The following is a 16096-nucleotide window of genomic DNA, read 5'->3' as shown; positions in this document are numbered from 1 at the left end:
ATTCCACTGTATTAATCAGTGATTTTTATGTATCTTGACTACTGGGTGTTTTGTTTCTTACATATTAAAAAAGCTGTAAAACTCTAAAGGCTTGTAGGAGGATAAGACAGGTGGTGAAAGGAATAAATCAGCTTTTGTGTGAGCAATAGCCAAGAAAGAATTCTTCATTTTGGAAGGATGACTGAAGAGAGTTGTGTTACATATCCATAAAATTAAGAGGAACAGAGAACTAGGAAAAGACAACTGAAGAAATGAGCAATGACCAAAAGCAGATGTCAAAGGAATATAAATTTGCCATGTTGTGTTTGACAACTCTTTCCTGTTTTCCTGTGACCGCCAAACATCTATGACTCATGGATTTCTGAGGCTGAATGTGTCTTTCAGAGATTTAGTAAGCCTTGGCACACTTAAAACAGCCTTTGTCCATGTGTTCCATGGGTTTGACACCTGTTATGTTTCCTCTGGTTCTGAAACTTGTTTATTTGTGTGGAAGATTCCCAAGTGCATTTTTATGCTTAATTCACAATATGTATCCATGGTTCATTCTAAAATAACAGTGTATCTCCAACACAGTAAGGAACAAAACATGGCATTGCTATTACTATCAGGAATTCATCATTTAATCGTCAAAACAACTCACTGAAAATAAGGCAAAAGAGAGCACAGAAACTACGTAAGAACATAATGACATCAGCTAAATTGGGATCCATCAGTCACAGATACTCATGGTAAACTGCATACGGAATTTTCAAACAAAATGCAATTGGAGGTTTGAATAATATTCAGGTGAGTATCATGTGCTTGTCCTGTTTATTCACACACTCTTGCAGACAATTTTTTGGTCTAAATTCCGGTCTACATGTACATCTGAGCTAGTGTGCTTACTCTTACACTGAAGGTACATGTGGGGATAGTGAAAGGTTTTGTCCTCGGAGAAACTAAGGTTGTTGTTGCACAACCATTTTTCATTGACTGTACAGCCCATTAAAAAGTTTGATAACTCTTATTTCCCACCTTTTTTTCTTTATTACATCTTGTTCACATCAACACAGTGTCAGCTTGGAAGGGGATGCATTGCCTTCTGATCAGTGATGCCCAACTGAAATGTTGCAAATGATTCAGTGAAGTCTGGCCTAAAAAGCTTGAGAATGGGGTGGAGTAATCTGGTGTAAATGGATGTAAAACACCTCCATTCATTTATAGTAATAAACTTAAAGATTTGTTTTAAGTGTTTATCATTATTTGCTCTTAGATTCAATTCCGTGAATGCTGCCGTATGTTTTCTTAAAGGAGATGGAGCTACACTTGAACCAGATGAGTATGAAGGGTGATTTTTTGCAGTATTTCTGATTACTTGCAATCAAGCACTAGCACTAACTTGTCATAGCACTGTATCAACACACTGGTGCCTTTGTGTACTCTCGCTGTAAAGAACTGAAAGCTGACTGCTGCTTTTTACTTCCTGCTCTTGTATGCTTAATGCACTGGCACGTTTTTATCACCTTGTCATTGAGCACCTTGCAGCTAATAAAAGAGTAGGGCTCCCCAGGTTTCTTGCTTGAGTGTTTATACAGAGCACCCATTTGATTTATAGTGAAAGTCAGGATATTTCAGGGGGTTTCAGGGTAAAGTTGCTGGCAGTGCATGGCACTGTAAAGAACAACAAGCTAGCTGTATCTGTGCTTTGAAGTGTATCTGTACTGCAGTTTACTGATGCGTCTGCCAAGAAGCAGGGGAACTCGCTCTAGACTGCTTCAGCTAAACTGCTGTCTAAGCTTGGATAGCAGTGATATGTGAGCTAGCTTTATACTGCACTTCATTCACCTGCTGATGAGTCCTTGTCATGGTTTTGGCAGGGACAGAGTTAATTTTCTTCATAGAGGCTTACACAATGCTATGTTTCAGATTTGTGATGAAAACGGTGCTGATAATGGGAATGTTTCAGCTGCTACAGAGCAGGGCTCACACAGAGCCAAGGCCTTTTCAGCTCCTTGCGCTGCCCTGCCGGTGGGGAGGCTGGGGGTGCACAAGATGCTGGCAGGGGGCACAGCCACCACAGGTGTCCCAACTGGCCAGAGGGACATCGCACTCAGCAATAAAACTGGTATAAAGAAGGAGAAATGAGGGGGGACACTCAGGGTGATGGGGCTTGTCTTTCCCAGGGACTGATCTGCATGCTGAGCCCTGTTCTCCTGGAGGAGGCTGAACTCCCGCCTGCCCATGAGAAGCAGCAACCGAATCCCTTGCTTTGCTTTGCTGGTGTGCCTGGCTTGTTCTTTGCCCAGTGAGCTGTCTTTATCTCAGCCCAGGAATTCTTATACTTTTACCTCTCCAGTTCTCTCTCCATCCCACCTGGGGAGAATGAGCGAGAGGCTGGATTGTGCTCAGCTGCCTGCTGGGGTTAAACCACAACAGTCCTGCTATGGCATTTTTTCCTATTGTAATGTAGGTAAATCCTTAATTTAGCTGGTAGGCAATGCTGTAGACTGATTAAATTCCTCACACCTCCTAAAAAGACGTAGACAAGTAACTGTAGTTTGAGCAGCATACTGATACCTGCTGGCTCTTGGATTAGGTCTAAGTAGTTTACCAAGGTCATAAATGACAAACAACAGACCCCAGTTGTCCTTTTTTGTAAGGAAAGGTCTTGCAGACAGAAAAGTAAAATCTACTTTTATTGCTCCTGGCCATTAATATTTGCTTATACATCTGCAGTGTGTCATCCCCCCACCATTCCTTCTTCGTGTCTGCTCATAAATTCTCAGTGGTGCAGGCTGGTCATCCCCAGATCCTGGCAGATGCTGGCAATCAGAAATGAAGGACGTTTTAACAGGCTGTGCACAAGGACTGTCATTAGGTACCTGGAAAACAGGCCTCTTCCCCTCAAGCCTCTGCCTGATTCTCTTCGCAGCCCATTTCTGCTTTTGACCTTCAGAACACCCTGTGAAAATGAATGCCCAATTCTGGTGCAGAGCTTCGCAGCTCAGACACTGCGATCAGTGTACATGTACGTATATGAGGAACAAACATTTATGTTCCTTGCTGCTTCCCTCTTTACCAGCAGAGAGCAGACAGGTCTCTGGCACTCTGGGTTTGCAGTCGGTTCCCAAGACCACCATTTCTCCACTTAGCGTTGGCCCGTGGGGCCGATTTCGCCAGAATCCAAAAAGAGGCATGGCAATGCAATTTGTGCCTTCATGTTTTTCCGTCTCTGTTTCTCACTTGAGCAGCTGTCATGTTGAGTCCTTGCTCGCTCTCTGTCTGGGCCACAAGGTGCCGCCACTCCTCTATGCTTGGCCTGGTGGAAGCGGCTTCCTAGGGAGCCACACAGCCCCGCCATGTCTCACTCTCCTGTAGTACAGTTCGTCCACTGCGGCATGCAGGACAGGCAAACAGATTCAGGAGAAAAAGAGGACTATCTTCTATCAAAGTTAATTGAAAAGTTACCGCAGAATCACCTCTCGTGGTCGCTGGTCTCTTCAAAAATGAAGCCAGTTGTGGTCACCGGTGAAGCTGGAACTGGTGGGAGTGACACAGCCACTTACAGTCCTTTCTCCCCCCTCTGAACATCATCTTGCAGCAATCACCTTCACCCCCACAAGCCTTTCTGTCAGGCTTAATTCCTCCCTTCCTGTTCCCACTGGGTCTTTACAGCACGAGCACCACTGGCTCTTTGTCTGTAATTTGTGACTCTCCTCTCTTGTTGGCTGGCAGTGAAGAAAACCCCACGGAAATTCCTCATGGTCCTCAATGTTTTCTCTGCTAGATGACAAATGAATACATGTAAGCCCTCATGTTGATCTCCTGAGTACATCTGCTGTATTTAGACCAAGTGCACAAACCCACCAACTGATCTCCAGCCCTTCTCTCCACGGCCGCTCTTCCCATTCAACCCCCCACCTTTCCTCAGGCAAACTTGCCTTTAGTACTCTTCTAGCTTCTGTTCCTGAAGCTATTCCAAGAGATTCCTCACCAGACAGTTTTCCTCCAAGAAACTGCTTTAGGCATCAAACTCCTCGTATCAGATCTAATGTGAATGAAAGCCAGGCAGCTAGGGTATTTGCCTTTTCTTCTCCAGCACAAACATCTCTTTTTGAGAACTACTTTAAAAGTTGATTGTGTGATGTTTCTGGGGAAAATGTCTTTGAAGCAACGCATGGAATCTGTGTGTTCTTTTCCCTCTTAAATGTTTTAGTCATTCAAATACTCTTGCTCTCATTTTCACCTGACCCAAAGGCCATGTAAGTCTGGGTAGCAAGCAAAGCAGGCTAACTTTGACAAGAGCAGGTAGAATCCTCACAACCCAGCTCTGATGGCATAAATTTTTAATGCTGTCCTCACTAATTAAATCAGTCTTGAGAATCAGTCTTCTCTGGTGAAATATATTACCTGAATAGGAAGCAATGTTGTACCCGTTTACTGTAACAGAGATTGCACAGGGTTTTGTTTCTTCCAGATCCGGTATTGCTGCGGTCTAGGTACATTTTGGACCAGTATTTTCCTATTTCTCTCTTTTTCCAAAAGTTTTAAATTACATAGGGGAAAAGAAAGAAAGGAAAAGAGGAGAGGAGAGGAGAGGAGAGGAGAGGAGAGGAGAGGAGAGGAGAGGAGAGGAGAGGAGAGGAGAGGAGAGGAGAGGAGAGGAGAGGAGAGGAGACGAAGGCGGGAAGGCAGGCAAGCAGGAAGGAAGGCAGAAAGAAAGAAAGAAAGACAGAAAGAAAGAAAGAAAGACAGAAAGAAAGACAGAAAGAAAGACAGAAATGGAAGAGAATTTTTTTATAACATCTTACTATGGAAGTTTTGAAGATTTTAGAACATCTCCACAGCTGGCAAAAATGCCCTGTGGAACCAGATTGATGATTCCTTGAAAAATTCAGTTTGAATCTCTCTTGATGGTGGTGGGATGCTACAGCCATAGGAAGAGGAGTGGGAATAGCAACACAGTCGGAAGAGCAAGAAGAAAGAGAATGTAAGAAATGGTAGGCATAGCAACTGCTGGCAGACCCTGGTTGCCAGTAGCTACCAAGACATGCCCCCATCCTTCGGTAAGTGCCCAGCGTAATATTCCAGACCTCTGACATAGGCCAGTTAGAAGAAGGACACCTGAAAGGCATCCACGGACAACAACGATTCGTGGCATTTTAGAGTGCAAAAGACTTTAGTGTCAGAGGAGCAAAGGTACAAAATCAAGTGTCTGGTTTCCAAAAGGGTGATTTGCATAAAACAGTGCTCAGAGCAGCATCTCCCTTGATTTGGGCTGAATTGCTAAATGGCAAGAGACTGCTGTTGCATAGGCTTTTCTCTTACTTATGTCCTCAGCATGTAACTTCCTGTATCATTTGTGCAGATGCACAAACAGTTGGCATTGATGTCAGCTTGCAGCAGTAAGGTATTAAACAAAAGGGCTGTGTAGCTAGTATGGCTGGAGAGAGCACCTATATTCACTACCAATAAGGTCATATCATGACTTTTCAGAAACAGCTCACCCAGAGGATGAGCTTGCCTTACAGATATGTGCCTGCAAAACACACAGGAATCACAGCAGAGTAACGGTGCTTGTCTGCATTAGTTTATTTTCAATCAGTTTTTGCTGTTTCCTCTGCCTGTTGATGTGTTGTAATTATGTGGTTGGGAAAAACAAGTTTGAGAGAAGAGTACTTAATGCTAGCCTGCAAGGCAAATTGAAGGTGTGGACAGAAAACACATCATGCAGTAAATCAGAAGAAATATCTTCACTGCATTCTTAGAACAGTCCCTAGGATGTGAACACGGACAGCTAGTTCTTAGAAAACCTGTCTTATCAGAGCAGGGTAAATATGTCTTACTCAGATTAAACAGTCTCCAAGTACTAGTTTATTTGCTACACTGGAACTGTTGAATTCTATTGCACAAGGACTGTGAAGTTAAATGGAAACTCAAAACACTGGAAATAGGAATTTTGCAGGGAGAAAGTCGAATGAAAAAAACTTTTATAGTTTCCCAACATATGGTACAGAAATCTGAATGGATATATATCACTTACATTTAAAACACAAATATTATACAGTACAACCCAGAAATAAATTACAAACAAAACCTATGCATTGTGAAAGAAGGAGAGGAAAAGAAGGAAAGGGAAAGAAAGAAAGAAAGAAGGAAAGGGAAAGAAAGAAAGAAAGAAAGAAAGAAAGAAAGAAAGAAAGAAAGAAAGAAAGAAAGAAAGAAAGAAAGAAAGAAAGAAAGAAAGAAAGAAGGAAAGAAAGAAAGAAGGAAAGAAGGAAAGAAAGAAAGGAAGAAAAGGAAAGAAAGGAAGAAAGGAAAAAAGGAAGAAAGTTTTACAAACAAACCTCACTGCAAATCTTCAAATGTACTGCTACAGTTTTCAATTTCAGTATCGATAATAAAGTCTGATAAGACAGGTGCTTTCCAAATCATGGTAGATGAGAATGGGTTGAGTCTAAAGTCAAGTCTTTGGTCATTTTCTTATGATGTGTTTTTAGATTTTTTAAATATACAGTTTATTACTGGATTTATCTTTTTTTTTCTTAACATGTTATCATAGAAAGGTTTGAGTTGGAAGGGGCCTTAAAGATCATCCAGTTCCAACCCCCCTGCCACGGGCAGGGATGCCACCAACTAGACCAGGTTGCCCAAAGCCTCATCCAGCCTGATGTTGAACACCTCCAGAGATGGGGCATTCACAGCTGGGCAACCTGTGTCTGTGCCTCTCCACCTTCTGAGTGAAGAAAACATCTTGGGTAAGAACATCTTAGGTAAAATTCCTAAACCAGATCTAAGAATTTCATTCATATCACTCTAGAGCAAAATAAAATAAAAAATAAATAAATGATAAAGTAGATTTGGTTGTTGAAAAATTAGTCTGACACTTAACTGTAAAACAACATAAATCTGCCCTCTGATATTGGAGTTCAGTCCTGTCCTCAAATCTCCATCTCACAATCCTTCTTCACACTTCTACTGCTTGACTAGGTGAAAAGTAAGGCTGATAACTGAGGTAAATTTATGTAAACATGCTAAATGAATGTGATCAGTCAGTGCTGCTTCCATCTTCAAGGCACCAGTTCCAAGAGCAGTGCTGAACTTTTTTTAACTTTTACAGTCTATTAGCCCCATCCAGAATTTCCCACCAGTTGCTCTCTCTGTATTTGTAATTTGATAATTGAGTATTGTTCTGCCCATGGAATCAGAATTCATAGGTGAGTCTTTTTGCCATTTTGCTGAGCTTCATTTTCTCATTAAATATTTCCTCAAACTTTAAATTCTGTTTTGGAGTGAAATGGTTCTTCCAATCACCAACAGTACCTAGAAGAGCAGGGGCAGAAAAATAAGATTGAGGCTAGCAATATATAGTGCTGAAAACATTTTAAAGGCAGACTAGTTTTATTAATGCTGCAGATGGCATAAATTATTACTGTGTCATCAACCATAGTCTCAGGAATCGCTCATAATCATTTTCCCAGTCTGGTGAGACTCTGATGGAAACAGCTGAATCATCATCCATAAAGGCTATTAACGCCTCAGACTGTTTCTCATTGTGTGTCACCTGACAATGCCAACAACACTAAGTGGTACATGAAGAGTAGCAGGTTTCCAAGATGGAAATAGAGCTCTTGGTCATCTTGGCAGAGAGGCATCTTGCCTCATCTTAGGTGTTTGCAGTTAAAGGTCTCCATTTAAGCTCTTTCAAAGTCAGTAGAAGAAAATGTTTGCTTCCTGGCTGAAATTCATCTAATCATAGTCAACATCTAAAACTCATCAAATGAGTTGTGCCAAAAAGGCAGCTATGTCTCTCTACTGAGTAAAGAAGACTCATAAAAAAGGAAAGCAGAGTGACTTGATCACATGAATTGCACCCTCACACCTGCTCCTAATTTTTAGGGCTTTCTACAGATGAGACGTCCCACCACTTAAGAGGTCAGTTAACTACTTCTTGGTGACCATGCACATTCGTGTTCTATTGAATGTGTTTATACAAGTGTTTCAACTGTTTTTCAACTCATCAGAAGTTTGAACAAACATGATTTTTGTTTGTTTGTTTGTTTGTTTGTTTTTAAACTGGTATATTTAAATGAGAAATGCTCAAAATTTCCCCTCACGTGCACCCTCTAAAGAAGTGTGCATGATCTCAAGGCAGTTGACTAAATAGTGTTCAGGATAGCAAGGAAAAGAAAAGAAAGCCTGAATAATAATAATAATAATTATTATTATATATATGTATATGCATATACACAAAAGTCAAGCTGATTGAAATTTGCTAAAACCTCTGGATTTGCATAGAAACTACTTGGAAATAAAAATGTTGAAATTATTCAAGTTTTTCAGCATAGATTTGTCAAAAGTCACTGACTATATCTGTTTTTGTTGTTGCAGGTTTTGTTTGTTTTTTTTTTTGTTTGTTTTGTTTTTCCTGACATTGTATTCTGGCATTTACTTCAGCTCATTGGTAAAAACATTCTGTTGAATTAGTGAAATGTAGTTTCCCTATTTATAATTGAAAACAAGTTTTTCTTAATTGAAGTGACCCTAATTTTTGAATTGTCAATGATTGTTCAAAAAATAATTACAAATAATGAAAATCCATCTAAACATGTTGGCTTTGATTTAGTAATTATTCTAATCTGAAGAAGCTTCTGAAACATCAGTAACAAGAAAACAGCTCCTTGAGGTATTTTTAAGTCACATTCAAGCTAAGTCCTGTTGAAGATTTTAGTACAGATTCCAGTTTGGCCAAGGCCTTAAGGCGACCTCTTAGGTCACCCGGTGGTTGAGTCATCCATTCTTTTGTTGTCATGGTCAGCATATTTCTTTTGGGGAACATTTCAGTAAGATAACAGGGAGTACAGAGGATAAAGGCTACCAGCAGACTTCTTCAGAAGGAATGTGTCTAGCTCTTTTCCATTCTTGCAAACTAAATGACCTTCACTAGTGATTTGAGAGGAGACTCTGGGGCTTGTGAGAGACTGAGTGTAAACTTTTAGATACAAATAGGCAGATAAACAGCAATGTTTCATGAAGCTTTCCTTTCAGCTGCAAAGCTCATATGGAACAACAGTTAAACTGTTGTTTAAGACTCTCATGTTTTTCTAGCACATGCATGCATTTGCAACCAGAGAACTTGGAAAGTGGTTTTTAAGGGGGCTTCAGATTGGAAAATCCTGTTACTGCTTCCTAGGGTGGACCGAAAACATCATCAGAGGCAGGGAGAGACCCAGGCTGCTGCTTCTAAAAAGGTTGTGGTTGGTGCTACCATATTAAGCCAGGAACACTGAATTTACCTTTTCTGAAAATCAGCTTCCTGTTGGATGTCAGGGCACAGACGGTGTGACTGGGGTCACTGTTTTCTTTTTCAGTGTTGTTTTTCATCTCTGAGAAGGATGACTTCTTGCAGATGTCTTGAATATCATCATCACTGATGTCTATGTCCAGGAACACACTGATTTCCTTCACAATCTTGGGGAGATCCTGAGATACAAGAATAATTTATTTTTTTTTTAATTTCTGAGCTGATTATCAGATTTTCAGTTGATATGGAAATTATTATTTTTATTACATAACAGGTTTTTCCCATTCATTTGCTTTCTAGCAAAGCTAAACAAGTCTTTGGACTGTATACATGACAGATACAGTAAACCTGATTCCCCTCTTATTCATACTCACAGAAATGAGTAAATGTGCAATCATATAGAATTACATGGCAAGGTAAACTCCCAGTTTGTTCTTCTGTTTCTCAGAATGATTTCACTGGGAACAGAAATACTCAAAGCTCAGTCTCTGTGTAAGGAGCTTATTTTGTTGGAGGTGCCATGTCTAGAGATCTCACAAGTGATTCCAGATTCAAAATGGGCTTGGAATTCCTCATAGTGGAATTGCCAAAAATAAACAGAACTATTTTAATGGAAACATTGGGAAAAAAAAAAAAAAAGTGTTTGCTTCATAACAAAATAATAATTCTCTGAAAGCTAAGGTATATTTGATATTAGAGGTTTTGTTGTTGTCTAAGAATAGCAAAGCTGTTTCTGCATAATAATTTTCCTTTGTCATTTTTTTTTCCTACCTCCACCCCCAGCCTCTAATTTTCTTCTTTACTGGGCACACTGTTCCCACTGACCATGTCTAGTTCTGTTGCTTTATATCACTTTCTGAAAATTTCACCTGAGATGTCAGGTATAACAGGTTAATGTGTGGAACTCAACAGATGTTCTTGGTTAATTTTTCTATAGGACCAAGGACCAGGAATTTAAAATTCTTTCTGTGGCTGGGGAAAATCAAGTAATATATGTCCCACTCCTGCATCTATGAAATGCAATACTCACACGATTTAAGACTTGCATAACTTGTGTAGTCTGAATTATTTAAGTAACGTGTTTCAAGACAAAAAGTCCTATGCAAATATAAAATATGCCCATTCACATTCACATTTTCTTATTTGTCCCTCTTCATTAGAATTTGCTACTTGATATTTTAATTACGTCAATTTAAAAGTAAAGCATTCTGAAATAAGAACTGAGAGCATATTTACCTTCTTCATGTCTTCATAGAACAAAAACAGGATATTTTTGTCATTTTTATGTTCTTCCCAACTTAGGAAATGATCAAACCAAGATCCACAGACAACTGAAAAGAAAACCCATATAAATTCATATAAATTTGGTTCATAAATAACTCTGTATCTCACACACTTAGGGGAATGATTCCTTCTTGGTATGTACCCCGCATTCCTCTAAATCTGATTCAATTCTCTCCATGAAGTGATTCAAGTTTACCATCCAAAAATTTTATCATTCCTGTTGGACTTTGTTTTTGTAAAAGAGATGCAGGTACTTTTCTGAGGTATAATTCTCTAGTGGAAACAGTCTCCAAATCTAGGAATAGGCCAGTAAAGAAAGAAAACATATGGTCACAATGAGATCTGAGTATCTGAGCAAGTATCTGCATGTTTATGGTCACAGACATAAAGACTAGGAAAATAAACTAGGAAATAAATGTATCGTAAATATAAATATCACACTAGGGAATAAAATAAGGAGTCTGTTAAATGGCGCACACTATTGCTAGTTCTATTTTGGCTCAGTAGAGGAGAAATTTATATACTTTAAAAAGTCAAGGAAGAGTTGATTAAATGATTAAGTTACTATAGAAATACATCATGAAGCCAACTACATGGATAATGTACAGTTTTACATGTATAATTGACTCATAGCACTTCTTTTGCCTAAATGCTCCTTCTGCTGAACTACAGGAGGACAGATAAACTTGAGTTTTATTTTAAAAGAAAAACAGTTCTGACCCTTCTGGTTGAAAGACAAGATTGACAGCTGAGTTGAAAGAGTCCTCTAAGCAATTAAGAAAGGGATAGACAGAGCAGTCACATCCACCCTTCTCCGTAACTTTGGCCTTGCTTTATGCTGCTACCAGAAAGGTATAATATTTTAATGTTGTAAAGAGAATGATTTTGGTTATAAACCTCAGGATGTATTTAGGTATTTTGCTGAATGCTCCAGCCCATAGCCACCTCCTACACATAAAATGCTATCTAACTGCAGGGCACATATGCACCACAGTGTCCAACTAAAACCTGCTTAGCCACACCAGGGACATGGCCAACAAATGCACCTGCTTTCCCCCAGCCCGCATCTGTGCAAGAAATGTACAGATCTCCAGAATTCCACTGTCTACACATAAATTTGGAGTTTCCACTGCTTTTCTTTCCTGTTTCTAGCAGGGAAAGAACATATTCATCAAGGTAGGTATCCAAAGAACCTATTTTTTTTTCATTTAAAATAAAAATTAAAATTGAAAAATAAAAATTGGAAAAAAAAAAAGGAAAAAAAAAAAAAAGAGTGATAACAGTGACGTCTTTTAGGTCCTGTAAGCTCTTAGACTAGATCATCATTGTCTCAGCTCTCCCCAGGTCCTTTAGTTTTGTCTCTCTGTGGGTTCTTGCTATATGAGTGAGCAATCCTATTTCCAATAGCTGAAAGTCAGTGACCCTTTTGGCTCTGGGGTATAGCAAACAGTCTTGGAGACTCTAGTGACAGCGTAAGTTGTGTCTGAGTGTCCTTGCCTTTGTTCTCAACTGAAATAACTACACATGAGTACTAAAGGATCTAAATCAAGCAGCACAAGCATCATACATTTCTATTAAGAGCAAAAATGACAACCTCTCTCCCAGTATCACCTATCAGATAAATTTCTCCTGTAACCAAAATAATTTCCTTATGCCATGCATAAGCATGCAGGAAACAGCAGAAGGCTACTAATTTATAGACAAATGGGAGATGTTTTAAAATTTGAGACAGTCCTCTTTTCTGTTTTCACTGTTGAATGTTCAGAGGTGTTACTAAACAAGCCAATATCCTGCACATCACTTATGCATGTGCCTTAGGGCTACTCTGAATAAGGAACACAAGATCTACAAGGCAGAAGAAAATTCAAACTGACTTCTAGATCTTTGATGTAAGCTCATGGTGACTGCACTGGCACTTTTCTTTCAAATTTTTCAAGGCCATCTATCATTGTCGCTGTTATCATCATTGTGGTTGTATAGCAGGAACAAGTCCTCAAAGGAGTAATAAAGCACTAAAAATGGGAGTGGATACCTGGAACACAGTCCTCCTGTCAGCTTCCAAGCCACCACTGCCATTCACACAAATCTCACTCATGTCCTTGGTCTTTGGACGCCACGACTAAGACAACAATCAGGCAGAGTGTGTGCAAGGGCACTTAGTGTGTGCAGGGGCACTTTGTGAAAGCACCTAGACTTCCTTTGAAGGGCCACACAAGGCTACTTTCAAGATCAGAAAAGGCAGTAAGCCTGCAAGTGTGGCTCTCCATGCAGCCTGGGGACTGTCTTTCTGTGTGCTGCCCACCTTTCAGCAGGACAGTGGAGCTCTGCTCTCTGGACACATTCAGATAGTGTCTACCCCACCAGACTGCCTACCAAGGACAGGAGGTGGCTGCAGTGATCCCAGCTGCCTTTTTGTCTGCTTGGAAGGAGCTGTGTGCACATTCCTTTGTTATCAAGGCTTAAACACGAGTTCTTGGTGTGAAGCAAACTATTAGCATGGCTCATGAGGCAAGGTCGGAAATGTTTTAACACAGGGAAATCTGCATCATAACCAACAAATTGTTGGGGTTTTCAGAGTATGTGTGGGAAGAGATGAAACCTGCAACTTGGTGATGAGAATATGATTTTAACAGGTGTGTCAGAGGATAGCAACCTGCAACCTGCAGTTGTGCTGAAAGAATGCAACTACTTGTCAAAATATCTCCTCACAGGGCTGAAGACAGCATCCAATTATTTGTTCTTGTTTGGTATAGCATTAGAATTTACCTTGAAAAAATAAAAAATCTAAGGCTATATAAATGAGGAGTTCAACAAGGAGTTTTCACACAGTTTGCATTTGTTAACACCTTCTGTGCATGATCAGATAATGCAAGCTGCAGGGAAAAACATAACACTTATCCTTACCGTCTCCTTCTAAGAACAAGTCAAAGAAAGCAGTCCAGGTATCAACAGTGGGAAGGTGTGGATTCTCTCTGTAGTAATGATACATGGAAACTGCAGTATCTTTTGGATTTCTGCTGATGTAGATCATCTGTAAATGAAGATGATATGGTTATTAGTGATAATGTTATTCCTTTATTTTAGAGGAGCTGTGTGCATAAATGTGGCATTTTCATAGGCAGTTTGCAGTGTCAAAACCCTTTCCTTTAGGATTCTTCCATTGGACACCACGTCATAAATACAGAAATGCATTTGTCCCTTTTTAGGCAGAAGAGAGCAGTGGTCAGCAAACAAAACCTTGTGGTCAGAGGTGTGTTTCCTACAGATGGGTAATGTTTACATTTTGTGAAAGAGACAGGTTCATTTTAACTCATGAGTTAAACTACCTCATATATGAAACTGTTTCCTTAACATTCACAGGACAGCTGCAAATGTAAATCTTGGCTTTTCACTGAAATTAGTGTTGTCCCAAAAGTCTGTATCTATCTAATCCTGAAAATTTGAACTTTTAATGTAAAATCTGAGGCCCAGAGCCGATTATTTATAGACCTCCTACATCAGCATGGGTTGACCCCCAAACTGATCTGAATCCTCCTCCTGCATTTGAATTCACCTCTGTTTGGCTCTATTTCAATATAGGGTCTTGACAAAGCTTCATAGGAGGGACAGGGTACCTTCACCCCCAGAATATTCCATAAATACCGCAGATAACTGCTTTTTAAGCAAATGCTCCAGTCACTAGAAAATGGAGCCATGATACACACACACCACCTTCCAGTCCCTAATAATATTGAAAGATCCTAGTGTTGCATTTTTTTGTGGTGCCTGACATACAAATCACCCAGTGGGAACAGTAGGGCAGGAGCAGAACCCAGTTTTTAGCCTAAGCCTTTGCTCATGCTGCCTTCAACTGCTGGTTAGCTGTGTCTCCAAAAATCACAGCAAACCACTTCTGGGAACTGTAAGTCATTTAATATCATTTAAGGATTAACAAGACAAACTAGATTTCTAACAGACACAAAATATCTTACTGCTTTTATAAATTTTTGCCTTACCTTGCAGTTTTTATTCTTAAAATTTGAAGGCAACATGTTGTAGTCTAAGTGCGTTGGGATGATTCTCTTTGATGAGAGTTTATTCAGTTCCTCCAGTTTGGAAACATCTCCAAATTCAATGGGAGATGTTAGTGTAATTGGAGTGTTGTAAAGCTTTGTTATAACTCCTGCCAGCCAGTGTGTGCCTTCAGAAAATTATTTTTAAGGAGAAGAAAAAAAAAATAAAGGAAGAATGAAAGAAAAGAATGAATATTTGTTACAGAGAAGATACATGAAACGTGCAGATTGCATATGGGAACAGCTTTCTCACACACGCAAAAAACCACCTTCTAAAAAACACCTCAAAACTTCTACACCTCCAGATTCAAGAAACTACATAACTGTATAATCCCATTGGCTCTAGATGTATAAATACTGAAAAAAATGTTGTTGCTGAAGTACAAAGTAATTCTATGCAAAGTGTTAATATTTGTATTGAAACAAACTCATTAGCTAACATAAAATTCATACTGCTTGTCAGCAGGTGGTTATATTGTCTTTATTATTTATTTTAGAATAATTTCTTTTGTTTTGTTCTGTATTCTTATAGTAAATTGAGTCTATATATTTGGAAGGTAACTGACTGAGCTTCCTCTTTGGTATGTGTGTGAGACAGAGTCTGGGTGAGAGGGAAGAAGAAATGAATAAACGTGCAGGCAAGGGCCATACAAATAACCTAATTCAACTCTTGCCTTGTTATAATTAAATGTAGGAAATCCTCTGGCACATCCTTCAGGTATAAATTTTGCTTATAAGAAAGAAATACCTATTTGTTTTCCAGTATGAAAACGTGAAATTATTTTCAATTAAAGAATCAAAATTTAGACAAATGATTTGTATTTTGGGGGTAATTTTAACACTTCCTGAGAGAATAACATTCTCGCATATTCAAACACCCTTCCCTGTTTCTTGCACACAGGTATTTCACAAGTAAGTTAAGCAGAGAACACAAAACAAACAATCGAAACGTCTTGCAATTAACATCTAAAAGTAGAACTTACCAGACTTGGGATAGGAACCCAAAAGGACATCATCTTCCCTAGCATCAAAAGTATCCAAGGATTTTAAGAGTTCTAGAGAAGACCTGGTGGTAAAGGGAATCCCCTTAAACATATGAATTAGTTCTGTCTCACTGGGGTTGGACATGTTTGCTTAAGTCTTCGATTCCTGCAAATCAGATAGCAGTGAAATGACAAGAGGATTTAAGAGTCACCTCTAAGTCAGATGATTTGAAGTAACAAACTGAAACCAGCAATACAAACCTCATGCTTTTATACTTTATTATGCATGATGAAGTCCCTATCAGATATTGATTTTTCTAGTTAGCTGATAAAGGCAACTGAAATGTTAGAGGTAATTTCATAAATAACTGAAATGCAGAGTCATCAAAAATGTGTATCATTTGTCATTTATTAGCTTTCCAGATAAAGAAAGGGGGTGATAGTTAAAGTATAGTAATTGTGGAAAATGCCAAGACTGACCATTTTGTGTTGCC

General features: G+C 39.3%; 1 protein-coding gene across 2 annotated transcripts in view; it reads right to left on the bottom strand.

The window, feature by feature from the left end:
* Positions 1–2656: 2656 nt before the first annotated feature.
* Positions 2657–16096, bottom strand: part of LOC311445804 (sulfotransferase 6B1-like) — an 83124-nt gene continuing 69684 nt past the window's right edge. Inside the window, exons 1-6 of one of the 2 annotated variants that reach the window (XM_084538293.1) lie at positions 15603–15777; positions 14563–14747; positions 13472–13598; positions 10520–10614; positions 9276–9462; positions 2657–3762 (exon numbers count right to left, since the gene is read on the bottom strand). In XM_084538293.1, coding sequence (XP_084394419.1) covers positions 3617–3762; positions 9276–9462; positions 10520–10614; positions 13472–13598; positions 14563–14747; positions 15603–15747 — 885 coding nt within the window. In that variant the 5' untranslated portion in view covers positions 15748–15777 and the 3' untranslated portion in view covers positions 2657–3616. Of the gene's footprint in view, positions 7303–9275; positions 9463–10519; positions 10615–13471; positions 13599–14562; positions 14748–15602; positions 15778–16096 lie in introns of those variants that run through there. The other variant, XM_084538294.1, reaches the window with a different exon arrangement.

Source organism: Aythya ferina (assembly GCF_964211825.1).
Source record: "Aythya ferina genome assembly, chromosome: 1".
In the NCBI taxonomy this organism is placed as follows: Eukaryota; Metazoa; Chordata; class Aves; order Anseriformes; family Anatidae; genus Aythya; species Aythya ferina.
Note: the sequence above shows the minus strand (reverse complement) of the source record. Positions and strands in the feature narration are given on the sequence as shown.